This window comes from Geotrypetes seraphini, chromosome 3 (genome assembly GCF_902459505.1).
Source record: "Geotrypetes seraphini chromosome 3, aGeoSer1.1, whole genome shotgun sequence".
Taxonomy (NCBI): Eukaryota; Metazoa; Chordata; class Amphibia; order Gymnophiona; family Dermophiidae; genus Geotrypetes; species Geotrypetes seraphini.
In genome coordinates this window covers 381,646,029-381,665,681 of record NC_047086.1, presented here as the reverse complement: position 1 = coordinate 381,665,681, position 19,653 = coordinate 381,646,029, and the positions used below count along the sequence as shown (strand labels likewise).

At 45.5% G+C, this 19,653-nt stretch overlaps 1 protein-coding gene across 1 annotated transcript in view; it reads left to right on the top strand.

The window, feature by feature from the left end:
- Positions 1-19,653, top strand: part of MSH2 (mutS homolog 2) — a 259,559-nt gene that overhangs the window by 151,187 nt on the left and 88,719 nt on the right. Inside the window, exon 9 of the mRNA XM_033936364.1 lies at positions 15,219-15,342. Within this exon, the coding sequence (XP_033792255.1) occupies positions 15,219-15,342 (124 nt within the window). The remainder of the gene's footprint in view (positions 1-15,218; positions 15,343-19,653) is intronic.

The window sequence follows — 19,653 nt, the reverse complement described above, 5'->3', positions numbered from 1 at the left end:
TTGGTAGATTTTTAAGTCTTATGGTTCAATTTAACCCTTTCCTAAACTGAGCATTTGAAGGCCTATTGTTTTGAGGGAGAATCTCTTTTCTGTTTTGTTTTGGGTTTTTTTTTTTTTTTTTTTTTTTAATTTACTGAGTAAAGATGAAGCTGCAACTTATACCATATCGAACTGACGTTGCTGGAAAGCAGTGCTAGCAGTTGAATCAGAGCACCTTTTGTTCTTCAGCGTGTTTCCCTGATGCTTTCAATGCCTGGAAGCGTTATGTATAAAGGGGTAAAGAGCCATGGATTTGATACACCGCCTTTCTCTGGGTTCAATCAAAGCGGTTTTATATGTACTTTATATGCAGGTACTTTGGACTTGTTTTGAATGGAATCTAATACTTTTTCTGAGCCTGCATCTTTGAACTCTATTAAAAAAAAAAATATTTAGGGCACACAAAGCATTGATAAAGATAAATCAGTCCCTTGTGTGTCCTGATTCAAGCCTGTCTAGCAGAGAGAGCCTCCATAAGAGCCTGATACGAAAGCCCCTCCGATACTCTTCACAAGACTATTCCTTTGATGGGGCCTTTTGTTTGATTCCTGCTGTGCTTTCCTGTTTTGGAAGTGCCACATCTTGGTTCCTTTTTTGTTGTGACTTGCTTTGTCTGGCTTGTTTGTTTTTTGGGGTTTTTTCTAGATTCCATTATATAAGCTCTGTGCAGTAAGCAGCAGTGCCTTGAATGTACACAGCTGAAGCCAGGGCCTAGTTACAAACCACTGTTGGCTTCACTTCAGAATATCATGTGAACTGAGATGAGAGGGAATGGAAACATGGGGGCAAAACCTCCATTGCTTAAGGGGAATGAAGCTTTTGAAAACCCAGACAAAAACAGTATTTTTCATTGCTGGTGTTCACAGTTCGTAGGACCAAATATTGACATACTGAAAATAGTCTTGCTTGTCTAAAGTACTTAAGAAATCTTTCAGCTGCTACAGCTCTTTGACATATTATTAGGCTGCACCCAGAAAATGTGTTAAGAAACCAGGCAACAAATGCATTCATAGTGTACATTCAACTGCAGTAACCACCGTGTGATTTATTGCACCATTTCTGACTTCAGAAAATCATATGTACGTTGCATGGTGAAATCATTCAAAATGCAATAACTTACTAGGACAGTAAATCACATATGAATGCAGCAAACAGCAAGGAATCTTCTGCAGTATCCAAATGTGTTTTTATCTTCTCAAGATAATGAATGGTTATACATTTTGGCTGGTGGCAATATTTTGACACTATTTTGAGGTGCTGGAAAAAGAGGTCTTAAAATACCGCATGTTGCAACACCTTTGGCTCCGCCCCGCCATCAAGCGGGTCTGGAAATGTATTGTGCGCGGCATGTCTGCTCTGCTGGGCAGATTGATACAGGGCACTGCGTCTCAGTTGGCGCTAGACCTGCCCGCGGCAAATGGACGTATGGACAGGGGACCCTGGACGCTCTGTCGTAAAATGTGCTTACCGTATTTCCCCACATATAGACCGCCCCTCTGCATAGGCTGCACCCGTGTATATGCCGCAGAAAATGGCGGATCTATGTTTAAAAAACGGAGGATAAGCTGCCCCATGGTATTAGCTGCGGCTTATCTTCCGGTACCTCCCCTGCCTTTTACATTTATCCCCCCCCCCTCGGTACCTTTTTGGGAAGCCCCCTTGCTGGCACGTGGCTCGGGTCTCCAGCGGTGCAGGGCAGCCGCGATCTCTTGGGCATCCGGCCTGCCCCCCGCACCGGCAGCTGAATGTCGCGAGAACTGACCTCAGCCACTCAGCAAGCGGTGCGGTGGCAAGGCAGGATGCCAAAGAGATCGTGGCTGCTCTGCACTGCTTGAGACCCTAGCCGGGCGCCAGCGAGGGGGCTTCCTAAAAAGGTACCGGGGGTGGGGGGGATGATTTTAAAGTTTTTTATATAGGCCGTCCCATATAACTAGGCCACGCCTCATAAACGGGTTTGTAAAACCCATGTATAGGCCGCGGCCTATATATGGGGAAATACGGTACTTGCACGTAAATGTATTTTACATTGTTGGACTGTCGCGGATCCCCCGGCCTTTTGGCACTAGTGCAGTCGGTTGCATCAGTTGGCGAGCTGCGAGGCTAGAGATGCCTGAAGGACTTGGAAAAGAAAACTTTTATTTCTGAGCATTTAGATCCATACTTGCAGTCTTTACATTATACCCAAAAGGGCAAAGTCTGTTATTGAATAAATAATTGTAGTTATGACTAATCTCGTAGTAGGGAATTTGTCATGATTATGTTGTTTTGGGTGAGGAAGGGTAGACTGGGAGGGGAGGTAGGGAAGGGGATGGGGCCTCATAGGAATTGAAATGGTAGCGGGATTGGTTAAGGAGGGGGGTTGGGGGGAGAAAATGTAACCAAAGGTTTTGTTGAACCAGTCGCTGGACTGGCCTTCATTCTGTATTGTCATTGTTTGCTTCTTTGTTCAACAGTAAAAAGATTTAAATCATAAATACTGCATGTTGAATAGGAGGTAGTCTTGTAAAGCTCCCCAAACTTGTGGGTCAGAACCCCAAATGAAGTCATAAGGCCTACAGTACGTTTGAGGTAGCATCTAGGTGGACTCTTATAGGTGCCTCATTATTCTGCACCTCCAGGGGGGGGTCTCGCAAGTTTATTTGGCCACGGTCATGGAGTTACAGCCACAAATGACCTTCACAGGAGAGAAAGCTGCAACATGAAACTAATGTGTAGAGCGGTGTATCGCAAACTGTGTGTCGTGGCACGCTAGTGTGCCTCGTGAGATTTCTTAATGCTTCATTCCACCAATAAGAGCCAACCTCATTAGTGATGTCACAATGGCTTGATTGTCCTGTACTTCCCTCTGCCCTCCAACCCAACCAGCAGATTCACCGTTCCCCTTAACTGTATTCATGACATCCTGTTTGTCTGTTTAGATTGTAAGCTCTTTTGAGCAGGGACTGTCTTCTTTGTGACTCTGTACAGCTCTGCATATGTCTGGTAGCGCTATAGAAATTATTCATAGTAGTAGTAGTAGTAGTGTGAAGAGTTGCAGTGTTTGGGAAGCAGAGCTGAGATTGTGATGTCATAATGCCTCATTCCACCAATAAGAACCAACCTCATTAGTGATGTCACAATGGCTTGATTGTCCTGTACTTCCCTCAGCCCTCCAACCCAGCCATTAGATTAACCATTCCCCTTAACTGTATCCATGACATCCTGTTTGTCTGTTTAGATTGTAAGCTCTTTTGAGCAGGGACTGTCTTCTTTGTGACTCTGTACAGCGCTGCATATGTCTGGTAGCGCTATAGAAATTATTCATAGTAGTAGTAGTAGTAGTAGTGTGAAGAGTTGCAGTGTTTGGGAAGCAGAGCTGAGATTGTGATGTCATAATGCCTCATTCCACCAATAAGAACCAACCTCATTAGTGATGTCACAATGGCTTGATTGTCCTGTACTTCCCTCAGCCCTCCAACCCAGCCATTAGATTAACCATTCCCCTTAACTGTATCCATGACATCCTGTTTGTCTGTTTAGATTGTAAGCTCTTTTGAGCAGGGACTGTCTTCTTTGTGACTCTGTACAGCGCTGCATATGTCTGGTAGCGCTATAGAAATTATTCATAGTAGTAGTAGTAGTAGTAGTGTGAAGAGTTGCAGTGTTTGGGAAGCAGAGCTGAGATTGTGATGTCATAATGCCTCATTCCACCAATAAGAACCAACCTCATTAGTGATGTCACAATGGCTTGATTGTCCTGTACTTCCCTCAGCCCTCCAACCCAGCCATTAGATTAACCATTCCCCTTAACTGTATCCATGACATCCTGTTTGTCTGTTTAGATTGTAAGCTCTTTTGAGCAGGGACTGTCTTCTTTGTGACTCTGTACAGCGCTGCATATGTCTGGTAGCGCTATAGAAATTATTCATAGTAGTAGTAGTAGTAGTAGTGTGAAGAGTTGCAGTGTTTGGGAAGCAGAGCTGAGATTGTGATGTCATAATGCCTCATTCCACCAATAAGAACCAACCTCATTAGTGATGTCACAATGGCTTGATTGTCCTGTACTTCCCTCAGCCCTCCAACCCAGCCATTAGATTAACCATTCCCCTTAACTGTATCCATGACATCCTGTTTGTCTGTTTAGATTGTAAGCTCTTTTGAGCAGGGACTGTCTTCTTTGTGACTCTGTACAGCGCTGCATATGTCTGGTAGCGCTATAGAAATTATTCATAGTAGTAGTAGTAGTAGTAGTGTGAAGAGTTGCAGTGTTTGGGAAGCAGAGCTGAGATTGTGATGTCATAATGCCTCATTCCACCAATAAGAACCAACCTCATTAGTGATGTCACAATGGCTTGATTGTCCTGTACTTCCCTCAGCCCTCCAACCCAGCCATTAGATTAACCATTCCCCTTAACTGTATCCATGACATCCTGTTTGTCTGTTTAGATTGTAAGCTCTTTTGAGCAGGGACTGTCTTCTTTGTGACTCTGTACAGTGCTGCGTACATCTGGTAGCGCTATAGTAGTAGTTTTATGCCATAGAGCCAAAAAGATAATATGATTCATGAAATATAAGGAAAGTGCTTGATTTATTATTATTATTTTTTTTAATACTAGACTTCCCATCTTGATTTTATATTTACTACTACTAGCTACTACTATTATTATTAATTATTTCTAGAGTCACGAAGGAGACAGTCCCTGCTTGAATGAGCTCACAATCTAATCAATCAAGACAGACAGACAAACAGGATTTGCTCTTTCAAAATGGATTGTACCTTCACATGTCACAATGCGGACTGAAGCCAAGTTTATATCTTGTGTTTCTGTAACTGGAGCAACATTTATTGCTTTGAAACTAAGGGTCAGTTTTAATAAGACAAGCGCTTTTAGCATTCTACTAGGTTCTCTTTGGCTTCTAAAGAGGATGGGTTTTCTGTGTGGCTTTTCTCCCCTTGAGGAGGTGCTTTAGAGGTGGGGAATCTTACAGTTACTCCAGTTTTGTCTTTACTGTTCTTTGTAGTTATGTTGTCAGAGAGGTTTTTGATATGAAATTCAGATGTCCAAATAATTCCTGGTTTTAACATTTTAAGAAATTTGCAGGGCCACATTTTGGATTTGTAGTGTGGGGTCATGAAATGGTTAACTGTTGTTTAAAATATTGCTCTGGCCTACATAGCTGAAAACAGTGTACAATCTACTGACCTCATCTGCCTAAAATGTATGTCCCTACCTTACCACATTGTAAGCTAAATAGATAAGAGTTTGAGCCATGATGTACCCTACCCTCCTGTACATGTAACATTTAGAACTGTAAGATTTAGATAAGCAGAGAAATGAGCTAGTTTCCTATAGGACTATAAGTTGTAGCCCTGAACCTATCATAAGTGCTGGCGTAGGACCAATAATAATTGTAGAAAAGTTATAGAAGTAACAAATGAGAAGTTGTAGTTTTTGCATGTATTAGTTTGCATATGTTTAGTGAAAAGGGCATAAAAGTCCGTGCATTTCCTGATTCTAACACTCTAGTAAGCAGGCTGTTTACTATACTAAAGTCCGGCATGCTGTAATAAACCTCTTGTACTTTCTTCACGCCTCTAACTTTGTGTGTCCAAGTGATCTTTCAGTAGGCCTCAGAAAAAAATAGTTAATGTCTTATTAAAGAAATGACAATTTTGCATGAGGTAAAACTCTTTATAGTTTATAAATCTTTCCTTTTGGCTAAGTCTTAAGAATAATATTATCATTTATAGCTAAAGAGACATATAATCAAGAAACTGTTTTATTTCACTTTTGTGATTATGCTAAACATACCGAGGGCCTCAAAATAGTATCTGGTGGGCCGCGAGTTTGAGACCACTGATATACTGCCTTTCTTCCACAGATATCAAAGGGGTTTACAATGCATTGACTAGTAATCGGGTACTCTAAGCATTTTCCCTATCTGTCCTAGCAGGCTCATGGTCTAACTATAGATAGAAACATAGAAATAGACGGCAGATAAGGGCCAAGGCCCATCTAGTCTGCCCACCGCAATGACCCTTCCCCACCTAACTCAGTGAATAGATCCCACGTGTCTATCCCATTTGGCCTTAAAATCAGGCACGCTGCTGGCCTCAGTGACCTGAAGTGGAAGATTATTCCAGCGGTCAACCACTCTTTCAGTGAAAAAGAATTGCCTGGTGTCACTGTGCAGTTTCCCTCCCCTGATTTTCCACGGGTGCCCTCTGGTTGCCGTGGGACCCTTGAGAAGGAAGATATCTTCTTCCACTTCGATGCGACCCGTGAGATACTTGAACGTCTCGATCAGGTCTCCCCTCTCTCTGCGTTCCTCGAGTGAGTAGAGCTGTAACTTATCCAGCCTTTCCTCGTACGGGAGATCCTTGAGACCCGCGATCATCCGGGTGGCCATTTTCTGGACCAACTCTAGTCTCAGCACATCTTTTCGGTAATGCGGCCTCCAAAATTGCACACAGTACTCCAGGTGTGGTCTCACCATGGATCTATACAATGGCATAATGACTTCAGGCTTACGGCTGACGAAACTCCTTCGTATGCAACCTATGATTTGCCTTGCTTTGGAGGAAGCTTGCTCCACTTGATTGGCAGCCTTCATGTCCTCACTGACGATCACCCCTAGGTCACGTTCTGCTTCAGTTCTTGTTAGGATCTCGCCATTTAGGGTGTAAGTCTTGCATGGATTTTGGCTGCCCAGGTGCATGACTTTGCATTTTTTGGCATTGAAGCTGAGTTGCCAGGACCTAGACCAGCGCTCCAGTAGTAGTAGGTCGTGCATCATGTTGTCGGGCATTGAATTTTTGTCTGTTGTACTCTTGGCCACTACATTGCTTAGTTTAGCGTCATCAGCAAATAATGATATTTTACCTCGGAGCCCTTCTTCCAAGTCTCTTATGTAGATGTTGAACAGGATCGGGCCCAGGACGAAGCCCTGTGGCACTCCACTGATCACCTCTGTCGTTTCGGAGGGGGTGCCATTCACCACTACCCTCTGAAGCCTACCCTCGAGCCAGTTCCCAATCCATTTCGTCAACGTGTCGCCCAATCCTATAGAACTCATCTTGCTCAGCAACCTGCGGTGTGGTACGCTATCGAATGCTTTGCTGAAGTCCAGGTATACGATGTCCAGGGACTCTCCAACATCCAGCTTTCTCGTCACCCAGTCAAAGAAGCCGATCAGGTTGGATTGGCAGGATCTCCCCTTAGTAAATCCATGTTGACGGGGATCCCGTAGATTCTCCTCGTTCATGATCGTATCCAATTGGCGTTTGATTAGAGTTTCCATTAGTTTGCTCACTATTGATGTGAGACTCAGCGGTCTGTAGTTTGCTGTCTCCATCTTGGAGCCTTTCTTATGAAGTGGAATGACGTTAGCCATTTTCCAGTCCAACGGGACGTTACCTGTACTAAGGGAGAGATTGAAGAGCGCGGATAGCGGTTCCGCCAAGACATCACACAACTCCCTGAGCACCCTGGGGTGTAGGTTGTCAGGCTCCATTGCCTTGTTAACCTTGAGCTTTGACAGCTCGCAGTAGACACTGCTGGGCGTAAACTCGAAATTACTAAACGGATCAGCTGAGTCAACCCTTGTCTGCAGCTGAGGACCAAGTCCCGGCGCCTCGCGGGTGAAGACTGAGCAGAAGTATTCATTTAACAGTTGGGCTTTTTCCGAGTCCGTTTCTGCATAGTCTCCCTCTGGTTTCCTGAGGCGTACTATCCCACCTGAGTTCTTGTTCCTGTCACTGATATACCTGAAAAAGGATTTATCTCCTTTCTTTATGTTCCTTGCTAAAGACTCCTCCATGCGGAGTTTGGCCTCCCTAACTGCTGTTTTGACTGCTTTTGACTTGGCCAGAAAGATTTCCCTGGACTCCTGTTTCCCTGATTGTTTGTAAGAGATGAATGCTTTTTTCTTCTCCTTGATGAGGTCCGAGATCTCCGCAGAGAACCACTGTGGCTTATTGTTCCTACTCCGTTTACTTACCGATTTAACATAGCGGTTTGTTGCTTCCTGTATGGTGGCTTTCATAGTTGACCACATTTCTTCCACGTTATCGGTTTCTGCTTGGCTTTGTAGCGCCTGGTGAACGAAGTTCCCCATGTCTTTGAAGTTTGTGTCCTTGAATTTAAGGACCTTGGTCAGTGTGGTAGATTTAGTGAAACTTTTCCTGAGATTGAACCATACCATGTTGTGGTCGCTGGAGGCTAATGTGTCGCCCACCGAGACCTCTGTGACACTTTCTCCATTGGTAAGTATTAGGTCTAGGATTGCCTGATCCCTTGTTGGTTCCAACACCAGTTGCCTTAGTCTTGCTCCCTTCAAGGAGTTTGATAGCCTCCTGCTGCTGCCTCCTGCAATGCTCACAGCTTCTGAAGGAAAGATAGGATACCTTGGCCATAGGAAAATGAAGGCCATATACGAGACCATATACGAATAGCCTATTCAGTATACCCATCCATGCTATCTAATCTCCCTTTCACTCCATTAGAGATTCTATGTACTTGTCCCAAGCTCTCTTGAATTCAGATACTGTTTTCATCTCCACCACCTCCACAAGGAATCTGTTCCACAAGTTCACCACCCTTTCCTGCATGGCCTGCAGGAGCCACTAGTTGAGTACAACTGCTGGCACCCTATAAAGAACCGTTTGTTTATTTAACCATTTATATGCCGCGTAAAACTATGCGGTTTACACATTGGTTACATACATATTATCCTGGTCGCCCTTTAGTCGCTAAATATATGATACTAACAATGGGCAAACATAAACTTTCCATCCCCCCGGGAAAAATAATACAATATCAGAAACAAACATTATCAAATCATAATAGCAATAAAAGCATTTTCAAACTTCAGAAGGGAGAGCCCATGTCTGTATTGGCGCACTCCCAAACACGGCATTGATGCCTTAGGCAGGAATGTCGGCCATTTTGTCTCCTCCTGCAGCTTTTCTGTATTTGAATTGCATTTGAAGGGGAAAGGGATTGGGACTTTTAGACTTCCCTTTTGTAGTTATACAACTAGGGTTACCAGACGTCCAGATTTCCCTCCTTTTGAGGACATGTTCGGGGGTCCAGATGGCTTTTCAAAACCCAGTACTTTGTCCAGGTTTTGAAAAGCCTCCTCAAATTGGATCAGGCAGGGAGGAAGTCTGCGCATGCGCGAATGTCGCACAAAGACGTCGCACGCATGCGTGCGCGTGATGTCATCGCTTGCCATCCACACATGCGCGGACTTCCTGCCTGACAAGAGTAGCAGCGGGGGTGGGGCTAGAGCAGGATTAGGGCAGAACTGGGCGGGCCTGGGGGGCAGGTCTAGGGGTCCAGATTTTCTGATTGGAAAATCTGGCAACCCTATATACAACCACACTCAAAAAGTGCTTACCGACTACTTTGCTGCTGTTATAACTATTTTTGTAGACCTCCGACGCGGGCATCATACCAAAACAGGGCCCGTGTGGGTCCTTTTTTTGTTTATCAATAAAGGCACTTGAACAGTTTAGAGAGTTGCGCGGGGACAGAAATCCCATCCATCCCCGCCCGTCCCTGCCAGATCCTCTCCATCCCCGCCAGGATCCTCTCCGTCCCCACCCATCCCCGCAAGGAATTATCTCCATCCCCGCCCGTCCCCATTAAAAACAGCAATTACTTCTGACATGATCATCAATTCCACAGTTTCTTTTGTGCTTGTGCTGCTGTTTTCCTTGTGGAATCTCTTTGGTGGAACCCTTTTTTGGTTTTTGTTCAGGTAATTAACTTATAAACCCCCACTTTTACTATGGCTGACGTGTCCATTATATTATATGGACGAACCCAGCTTCCAAAGCCTTCCATCCCCGTGGGAGTCCCGTTGACTAGAGGGGGGTCCCCGTGGGAGTCCCGTGGGCCAGAGGGGGGTCCCTGTGGGAGTCCCGTGGGTTAGGGGGGGATTCCCGCGGGACCCCCGCGATCCCCGTTCCCGTGCAGACCTCTAGAACAGTTGGTTACCCTGCTGTGATATTTTTGCCGCTTAAAAGCAAATCATGCACACTTTGCTGTTTAACACGCATTAAATAGCAAAACCCCTACCCTATTTCACATTAGTGACTTCTCTCTCAGAGTGAAACCTGCTTCCATAATAATCCTCGGCTTATGTGTGTACACTTTCACTGCAGCCATCAATCTGAAAAGAATAGACTGGAAACTGAGGAAACTATGAGAGATCTGTCTTGTCTGGATTTATTTTAAGCTAGATAGCCGCGGTCCATTTCAAGGTAGCTGGAAGACCAGCATTAATAATATCGGTGGCAAACCTTAGCTATGATTTAAGAACAGCATAAAGCTGGATATCAGAGAGAAAAAAGGAAAAGCCAGTGTCTAATAACATTGCCTAATGGCTTTTACTACAAATTAACAGCAGAGGCGATTAAATTGCACCCTGGGGGATCCCCATATTTTTGAAGATACTTAAAAAAAAAAAAAACCCAAACCAACTAAAAACTAAAACAAGACCTTTTTGCAACCAGCCCCCTTCCCTTTTACTAAGCTGCATGCTAAATGCTCCGATGCTACTCCTAAGCTCATAGAATTCCCATGAGCATTGGAATATTCAGCGCCCCGGTAGAAACCTCGGATCTTTTCCAGATAAGCCCTGCCACTAATGGAAAAAGTGGACGCGCCGAAAGTTAAGCCCCGCCACCTTTTGCCAGCGCACGCAACCTTAACCAGTGAAGTTCTCAGCACAACGACCCCACAACGCAGCGCGATGTGTATAAAGTAAAGTGGGGGGGTTCCCCCTCACGCCCCCCCATCGGAGCACCCAAAAAAGATGATAAAAAAGAGGATATGAAACTTAACATTATAAAAAAAATAGGATAAACTGTCGACCATTTTTTTAAGGGCTCCGACAAGGGGGCGTGAGATCGCGCCTCTTTTTTATAATTTTTTTTGGGTGGCGGGGGTTAACTTTTTGGCGGGGCTTATCTGGAAAAGATCTGAAACCTCTACCACGGCTTAGTAAAAGAGGGCCTAAATGAGGCATTAGAATACCGTGCTTGCTTGATTCAAGTACGGTGATGACACCGTCCATTACAGAGTGAATCACAGTAGCATTCAGTCCACAGTTCTGTTGGGCCCAGTTCTAAAATGCAAGCGGGGATATGCCCATTGCCCAACCAGCCTTCTCCTAGAGGCACACTTAATTGGTCTGAGAACATAAGAATAGCCTTACTGAGTCAGATCAGTGGTCCAGCTAGTCCAGTACCCCGTCCTCACAGTGGCCAGTCGCAGTCACTAGTACCTGGCAAAAAAAAACAAAAAACAAAGAGTAGCAACATTTCAGATTCTCAGAGTAGCAAGATTCTGGAACCTCAAATAGTAGCAACACTCCATGCGGAATCCCCAAGGAGTAGCAACATTCCCCCCCCATGTCTTTCTCAATAACGGACTATGGACTTTTCCTCCAGGAAATTGTCCAAATCTTTCTTAAAACCAGCTGCGCTCTCCGCTTTTACCGCAACCTCTGGCAACGCGTTCCAGAGCTTAACTATTTTCTAAGTGAAAATGGTTTTTTTTCCCTTCTATTGGTTTTAAAAATATTTCCCTGTAACTCCATCGAGTGTCCCCTAGTCTTTGTAATTTTTGAAGGAGTGAAAAATCGATCCACTTATACCTGTTCTACTCCACTCAGGATTTTGTAGACTTCAATCATATCTCACAGCTGCCTCTATAATGAATATACATGAGTCTTGTATGCATTATGGCCCTGATTCTGTATAGGACGCCCAGGAGAGGTGTCCTATACAGAATCGGTCCTACACTAAACCCCGATTCTGTAACTGGTGTCCATGGTACAGACGCCGGTTAGAGAATCGGGTTAAATTAGACGCGGCCACTATACTTATGGCAGCAAGGGATCTCCCTGCTGCAATAAGTATAGCGGCCGCGGCCGCCTGTCCCATCGCCGGCAGGAGGATGCCCAATCCTTCTGCCGGAACCCCCCTGGAACCCCCCTCCCCCCCAAACTGGTAATCGTCGGCAGGAGGATGCCCAATCCTCCTGCCGGAACCCCCCTGGAACCCCTCTCCCCCCAAACTGGTAATCGTCGGCAGGAGGATGCCTAATCCTCCTGCCGGATCCTCCCTGGAACCCCCCTCCCCCCCAAACTGGTAATCGTCGGCAGGAGGATGCCTAATCCTCCTGCCGGAAAGCCCGACGACCTGACGACCCCCCCCCAAACTAACCTCCCTCCCCCAACTAACCTTTAAATGTTGGTCGGCTAGGCACCTGGGCCAATCAGGCCTTAGGATTAGTGGGGATGGGCGGCCCGCTATGCCTAAGGCCTGATTGGTCCAGGCTTCTAGAGCCTGGGCCAATCAGGCCTTAGATTTAGCGGGGATGGGCCGGGAAGGGGCGGGCCCGTCTCATTTCCACGAGGAGGGCCTGTCGGCTGGACGGCAGCAAGACCCTTCCAGCCGACCAACATTTAAAAGTTAGTTGGGGGAGGGAGGTTAGTTTGGAGGGGGTTCGTCGGGCTTTCCAGCAGGAGGATTGGACATCCTCCTGCCGGCGATTACCAGTTTGGGGGGGGAGGAGGGTTCCAGGGGGGTTCCGGCAGGAGGATTGGGCATCCTCCTGCCGACGATTAACAGTTTGGAGGGGAGGGGGGTTCCGGCAGAAGGATTGGGCATCCTCCTCCCGGCGATGGGACAGGCGGCCGCCGCCGCTATTCTTATTGCAGCAGGGAGATCCCTTGCTGCCATAAGTATAGCGGCCGTGTCTACTTACAATGTAGACCAGCATTTTGCTGGCCTACATTTTAAGCGTCTCTTCCTCTACTAGGGAGACGCGTAGGGCCACCTAGGTTTGCCTAAGGCCCTTAGGCGAGCTTAGGCGTCTTGCGGGCCTCCCTAGGCTCCCGGAGACGCCTTCAATATAGGCGGCCTGCCTGGGGAGCCTTTTTTAAAAAAATGTGCATCCCGATTGGCTGATTAGACAGCTGTAGGACGCCTACAGCTGCCTAAAATCGGGACGCACTTTGTAGAATCAGGGCCTAAGTCTACAACTTAATTTATTTATCTAAGTGTCTAACATACCACCCTTCCCAAATAAGATCCTAAAACATAACAAAAACATGTCTAAAATATCAAACCAAGTGGAGAAAATTATCCATAAACTACTGTGAACAGCTATGGTTGTGGAGTTTCTGAAAAGGAAGCAAGGCCTCACTCAACTGGATTTAGCTAAAATGTGCAGGACTTTGGCACGTCGACAATCCAGTGGCAGGACAAATGCGCGCTGCCACTTCCAACGTTTCTGTTAGCGCACTTAGAAGTGTTCGTACTGCCGTGGGTGTGTGTGTGTGGGGAAAAAAACTCCCCACTACACTGAAAACTACTGAAGGGTGAAAATGGGAAGGAGAACAGGAGTTTTCAGTGTAGTGTGTGTGTGGGAGTTTCCCCCCTCATGCCCCCCCAAAAGCAGCACAAACACTTCTAAGTGTAGCATGGGGGTTACCCTCCCCCACACCCCCTCAGAGCGCTAACAGGAATGGTGGAAGTGGTGGTGTGCATTTCTCCTGCATGCAAATGTCGCCACGGGATAGTCGTCGCGTCAAAGTCCTGTGCGCTTTTGATGGGTCGCCCTGGAGCCTTTAGAAGAAAGAGCTCATTATCTGGTTGCTGCCCTCATTTGGAGTTCTCTCAGTGGCGTAGCGAGGGGAGCAAACCGTCCTGAGTGCAGTTTTGGTGGGGGGCGCTGACATCTCTCTTCTTGTCCACCTCTTCACATCTCTGCCGGCAGCGAGAAGAATCTTGCGGGACCAGAAAGTGATTTCAGAGGAAGAGCTGAGACCAACTTGAGCAGCCGGCATTACTGCTAATTATTTCTACGGCGCTAGTAAACGTACGCAGCGCTGTACAGAGTCACAAAGAAGACAGTCCCTGCTCGCATGAGCTTACAATCTAAGCATACAAGACAAACAAATAGGATGCCATGGATACAGTTTAGGTAGGAGGAGATGCTCGCTGCTGGTGAAGATTTGAAGAATTACGTGAGGGGGAGGGGGAGGAGGATGTCTTCCCTTGCTATGTTGCTGTCCTGTGTACAGTTATGGAGCCTCCACTTGAGGTCAGAGGGAGGCAGATAGTTAAAATAGTCAGTGGTTTTATTCATAAAGCATATGTTAACAGACCTGAGGATCTTAATATATATATACTGTATATCCTTTGGAAGGAAGATGCACATGGGTAATATGATAGGGATATTTAAATACCTCAGGGCATTAACATATAGGAAGCCTCTTCATTCTGGAATATGGGGGGAATAAGATGAAAGTGAAGAAACAAGGGCTGTAATTTCAAGAAAGGGGTTTCAAGGGGTTGCCATGCAGCTTATTTAAAAAAGATTGGAAAAACTGGGATAGGTTGAACCACACATTCTGATGGGAATCCCTGTGTTAGACAAATACAATGGAGCGTTGCATGGCCATACAACAGGGACGATTTAAGAATTTTATGGATGTTTGGGAGCCATTGTAAAGAGGAATAATCTAATTTTATTGTATAGACAAGTAAACATACACATCCTGAGGGAGAGGGGGGGGGGGTGTAAGAGAAGGGAATGGAATTGGTTCCGGGATTTTGTGAATGGTTTCATGAAGGTTTTGATTTATTAGTTTATTAGATGGGCGGGGGAAATTTCTTTGTTGCAGTAATATTTGTAAGTTTTGTTGCGCTTATTATTAATGTACATATATGTGATTCATTTATTGCGCATTTGTAGTTTGAAAATCAATAAAGAATTCAAAAATGAAAAAAAGAAAGCATTTGGCATGCACCTAAGATTTCTAAGGGAGAAGAACATTGTAGAATTTATTGTAGGTTCACTAAGCCCACCGATCGTGTACCGACCCGATTCACTAACCTCGTGGCCGATCATCCTCCGAACCGATTACATGTTGTCTGAAGAAATGTTTTCTCCGGTTTGCTTTAAATCTACTACTTAGTAGCTTCGTGTTCAGTCAATACCAACTTGAACCAAATTGAAATGAGTGACTTCCAATAGAATGGCTTTTTAAGCCTGGACCACCCCACTGAGTTATTCGGTCTCCTGTAGTTTTTCAAAATTATATAAATTAGTAAGCAAACTGTATTTGATTGTGTCTTTGTTTATTAATTAGGCTTAGTACTTGTTTTTTATTCCTAGGTTGAAAACCATGAATTTCTGGTGAAAGCGTCCTTTGATCCAAACCTGATGGAGCTGAGAGAGAAGATGAATGAGCTGGAGAAGCGTATGCAGTCTTGCCTGAGTAGTGCAGCCCGGGAATTAGGTAAGAAGTGTGGTATATGAGCAGCAGTCAGCAAGCCAGTTGAATATGTTCAATGGCACTGAAGTGTTTTGACACCATTTAGAGAATACATAAAATCTATCTAGCATGACCAATCCCAACCCAACATCCAACACCCTTAATACTCTTGAATATTCTTCTATTTACCAAACGTTATCTAAAACCCCATAATTCACCCTATTCCTATCTCCTAAAGACTTCTACTTCCCATTGGTAACTCTTTTACCCGACATTTTTATTACCTTAAAAAAAAAAAAAAATTATGTCATCGCTTATTCTATTCCTTCAGATTTTGAATGTAATTCTTGTTTTTAGTTTGGATGTAATCTGCCTTGAACCGCAAGGTAATGGCGGAATAGAAATCACTAGTGTAATGTAATGTAATGTAATTTGGAACAGCTTTCGTGATGATTTGTCACATCAAGCTATAATATTGCCCCAAAATGGCAGGATTTGGCTGATTTGTGGGGGAAAATAGAAGAAACTTGTTTTTCTTGGTATCTCGGCAGTGAATTTGCCTCAGATACTGGGAATCCTGAAGGGGGGGGCAGGGCCGCCATCAGAAATTTCTGGGCCCCTTACTGAGCAATCCTATTGGGCCCCCCACGCACCCCTTCCCCCCCGACCCCCCCCTTCTTCCATGGGCCGAATACACACATACTTTTCTCTGTCGCCGCACTCTTTGACCAAAAGATTTGTAAGCCTGCAACCACGTCAAGGTAGACTCTTTCAGCAGGGCCCTAACCTAACCTAAACTAAACTAATCTATACCTATCTATTCTAAACTAACATATGTCTAATACTGAACTAATAACAAACTAACAAATATCTGCTTAATAAATAACTAATAAATAATAGTGCTAGTAGCTATAATTCACTTTTGAATGTAAAATCTCAGTTAAGGATTTCTTTTGATCTTTGTAGGCCAGAAGTAGATCACAATTGCACAATATTTTTTGTAACAAGTATTAAATGTGTTTTTATAAATACTGTAAGCTTAATAAATATATCAGAAAAAACTACACATCTGAGCGCATATCTGAACATACACATCTGTATGATCCCATCCTCCTCTGCTTGCCTATAGCTGCATCATGCATGTTAAAAATGTACGATATGTTGATATGTTCACCTTCCTTCCTTCCCATCCATCCTCCTCAGCCTGTCCTTACACATCCACAGCTGCATGTTAATGATGATGTGTATGTTATGATGATAAATAAGTGCATATGAGCACATCATTAACATGCAGCTATGGATGAATATAAAAAAGAAACAATATTCTGTACAATTGTCTATTTATAAATCAGCGTCTTCTTCCCATTCTCTCTTCCCCATTTCCCTTCAGCGTCCTCAGCCCACTCTCTCTCCACTTTCCTTCAGCACACGCACATAAAAACAAGCAAATAATTTATATCATTTTCATTCTCTTCATTCATAAAAATTAAAGTCTAAATAATGCCAGTCACATAACAAAACATGATTTTACAAAAATAATTCCCTGCACAGTCAAGCCTTCAAGGATTACTAGATGTCTTTCAGCAGTACCCTCCCTCCCACCCCTTACCTTCGTGGCCAAGTCAAAATGATCTACCAACAATAAAATTTTAAAAACACAAAGCACGCTGTACGCAGAGAAAATGTTAATTATCATTTATATTTCGCGGGTTTTCAAAGAGGTCAAGGCAGATGACTTTATGCAATGTCACCTCAGTAACAACTATACAAAAATAGACAAATATTCCTCCTCCCTTTTTACTAAATCGCGATAGCGGTTTTTAGCGCAGGGAGCTGCCCTGAATGCCCCATGCTGCTCTCAACGCTCTTAGGCTCCCTGCGCTAAAAAACGCTACTGCGGTTTAGTAAAAGGGGGCCATAGTGCAAAATATAGATAGCATATATAAATTCTCAAAGCAGACACATTTTTGATCACTAAATTGAAAATAAAACCATTTTTCCTACCTTTGGTAATTTCATCAGTCTCTGGTTGCACTTTATTCTTCTGACTGTGCATTCAATATTTCTTCCCTTCTTTCAGCCTCCAACTTTTTCTTTGTTTCACCCTGCCCCTTCTTTCTTTTTCTCTCTCTCCATACCCCCTTTCTTTCTGTATGTCTGTTTTTCTCTCTCTCACCCTGCCCCCTTCTTTCTCTCTCCACACCCTCTTTCGTTCTGTATGTCTGTCATTCTCTCTCTCTCTTTCTGTGCCCCATTTTTCTTTGTTTCACCCTGCCCCCTTTCTTTCTTTCTCCCTGCCCTCCCCTATGCCACCACCATTGGGAAAATACTGCCACCGCCACTGGGGAATAGGCTGCCACTGCTGCCATCGGGAACAGGCCGGCGCTGAGTTCGCCCTGCTTCTCTTCCCCGCAGGGCCGACCAACTCTCGCCACCTGACGTCAATTCTAACGTCGGAGAGGACGTTCTAGGCCAGCCAGGCAGCGATTGGCTGGCCCAGAACGTCCTCTCCAACGTCAGAATTGACGCAAGTGGTGAGAGTTGGCCGGCCCCACAGGGAAAAGCAGGGAGAACTTGGCGCCGGCCTGTTCCCGATGGCGGCGGTGGCACTCAAGTGGCTAAAGAGCCGCAGTTTGCCGGCCTAGGGAGAACACTGGAGGGTGGCCAGCTGTGCACCCCCTTGGGACGTAAACCCAGGGCGGGGCGGGGCAGGGCGGACCGCCCCCCCCACCACCCTGGTATACTACTATCTGTACCTCACTCCCTCCCTATGACCAAAAATTCTCCTTTCTTCTAATCCCTGTGTACACAACCATCTCTTTCCCTCCCTTCCTCTCTCCCAAGTCCATGCCTTCTGTGTCCAAACACCCATTCCCTCCCCCACCTCAGCATCTCTTTCCCTCCCTTCCTCTCTCCCAAGTCCATGCCTTCTGTGTCCAAACACCCATTCCCTCCCCCACCTCAGCATCTCTTTCCCTCCCTTCCTCTCTCCCAAGTCCATGCCTTCTCTGTCCAAAAACCCATTCCCTCCCCCACCTCAGCCTCTCTTTCCCTCCCTTCCTCTCTCCCAAGTCCATGCCTTCTCTGTCCAAAAACCCATTCCCTCCCCCACCTCAGCATCTCTTTCCCTCCCTTCCTCTCTCCCAAGTCCATGCCTTCTGTGTCCAAAAACCCATTCCCTCCCCCACCTCAGCATCTCTTTCCCTCCCTTCCTCTCTCCCAAGTCCATGCTTTCTGTGTCCAAAAACCCATTCCCTCCCCCACCTCAGCATCTCTTTCCCTCCCTTCCTCTCTCCCAAGTCCATGCCTTCTGTGTCCAAAAACCCATTCCCTCCCCCACCTTAGCATCTCTTTCCCTCCCTTCCTCTCTCCCAAGTTCATGCCTTGTGTCCAAAACGCACTCCCTCCCCCTTTTTGTGTTTCGCGTTTGCCTCCCAGCCCATCTTTGCAACTTTCTCAGCAAAACGGAGCTCGAGCCGCGAGGCTTGTCTTCTGTTTCCTGCCTGCCTGCCCTACCGCGCACAAATAGCCGACCGGAAGTATTCTCCGATGTCAGCGCTGACGTCAACGGGCAGGCTCTGCTTAAGCCCTCCCTCCGACGTCAGCGCTGACATCTGGGAACACTTCAGATCGGCTATATGTGAGCGGCAGGGCAGGCAGGAACAGAAGACGAGCCTCGCGGCTCGAGATGTTTTGAACTCCGCGGGTCCCCCGTCCAGCTCTCTCCTGTCCACCTGGGGCGGACCGCTCCCCCCCTAGACTGTGGCCTAGGACCCTGGGGGAGTCCGGGCCCCCTGTCAGCTCCGGGCCCCTGAATGCAGGACTGGTGGTACTGCCCTGATGGCAGCCCTGAGGGGGGGGTGCAGAAGTCCAATATACATTATGACGGGACATTCTTCTTCGATTACAGATCAACACTTAAACTTGTTTTTGAGCATAAGTGGACTTCCTACTTTGCCATCGCAAGGTAGAATATTTGGCTTATACGGAAAACTTTGAGTGGAACTAAAATCTTTTTCAAAAATTTGTTTGCCAAATTTAAAGTTTAATCATTTTTGATTTTGGCTTCTGATATTGTCCTGGGTGGAGATGAGCACTGAACCTTGTCAGATGGGAGAATATAAAAAGTTTTTATTGCATTGTACTAGTATATAGGTATAAAAGAGAAATAAACCTAAGCAGTGACTAGAGGATCTTGAACATAGGTTTTTTTTCCCCACGTAAATTTAAATGTTGCAAAAGAGCAATTGAGTTGCATTGTTTGCAACTGGACTTATTTTTACAGTGGCTGGACCAAATGAAGGCAGAGTTGACATTTATGTGCAAATCCATTTC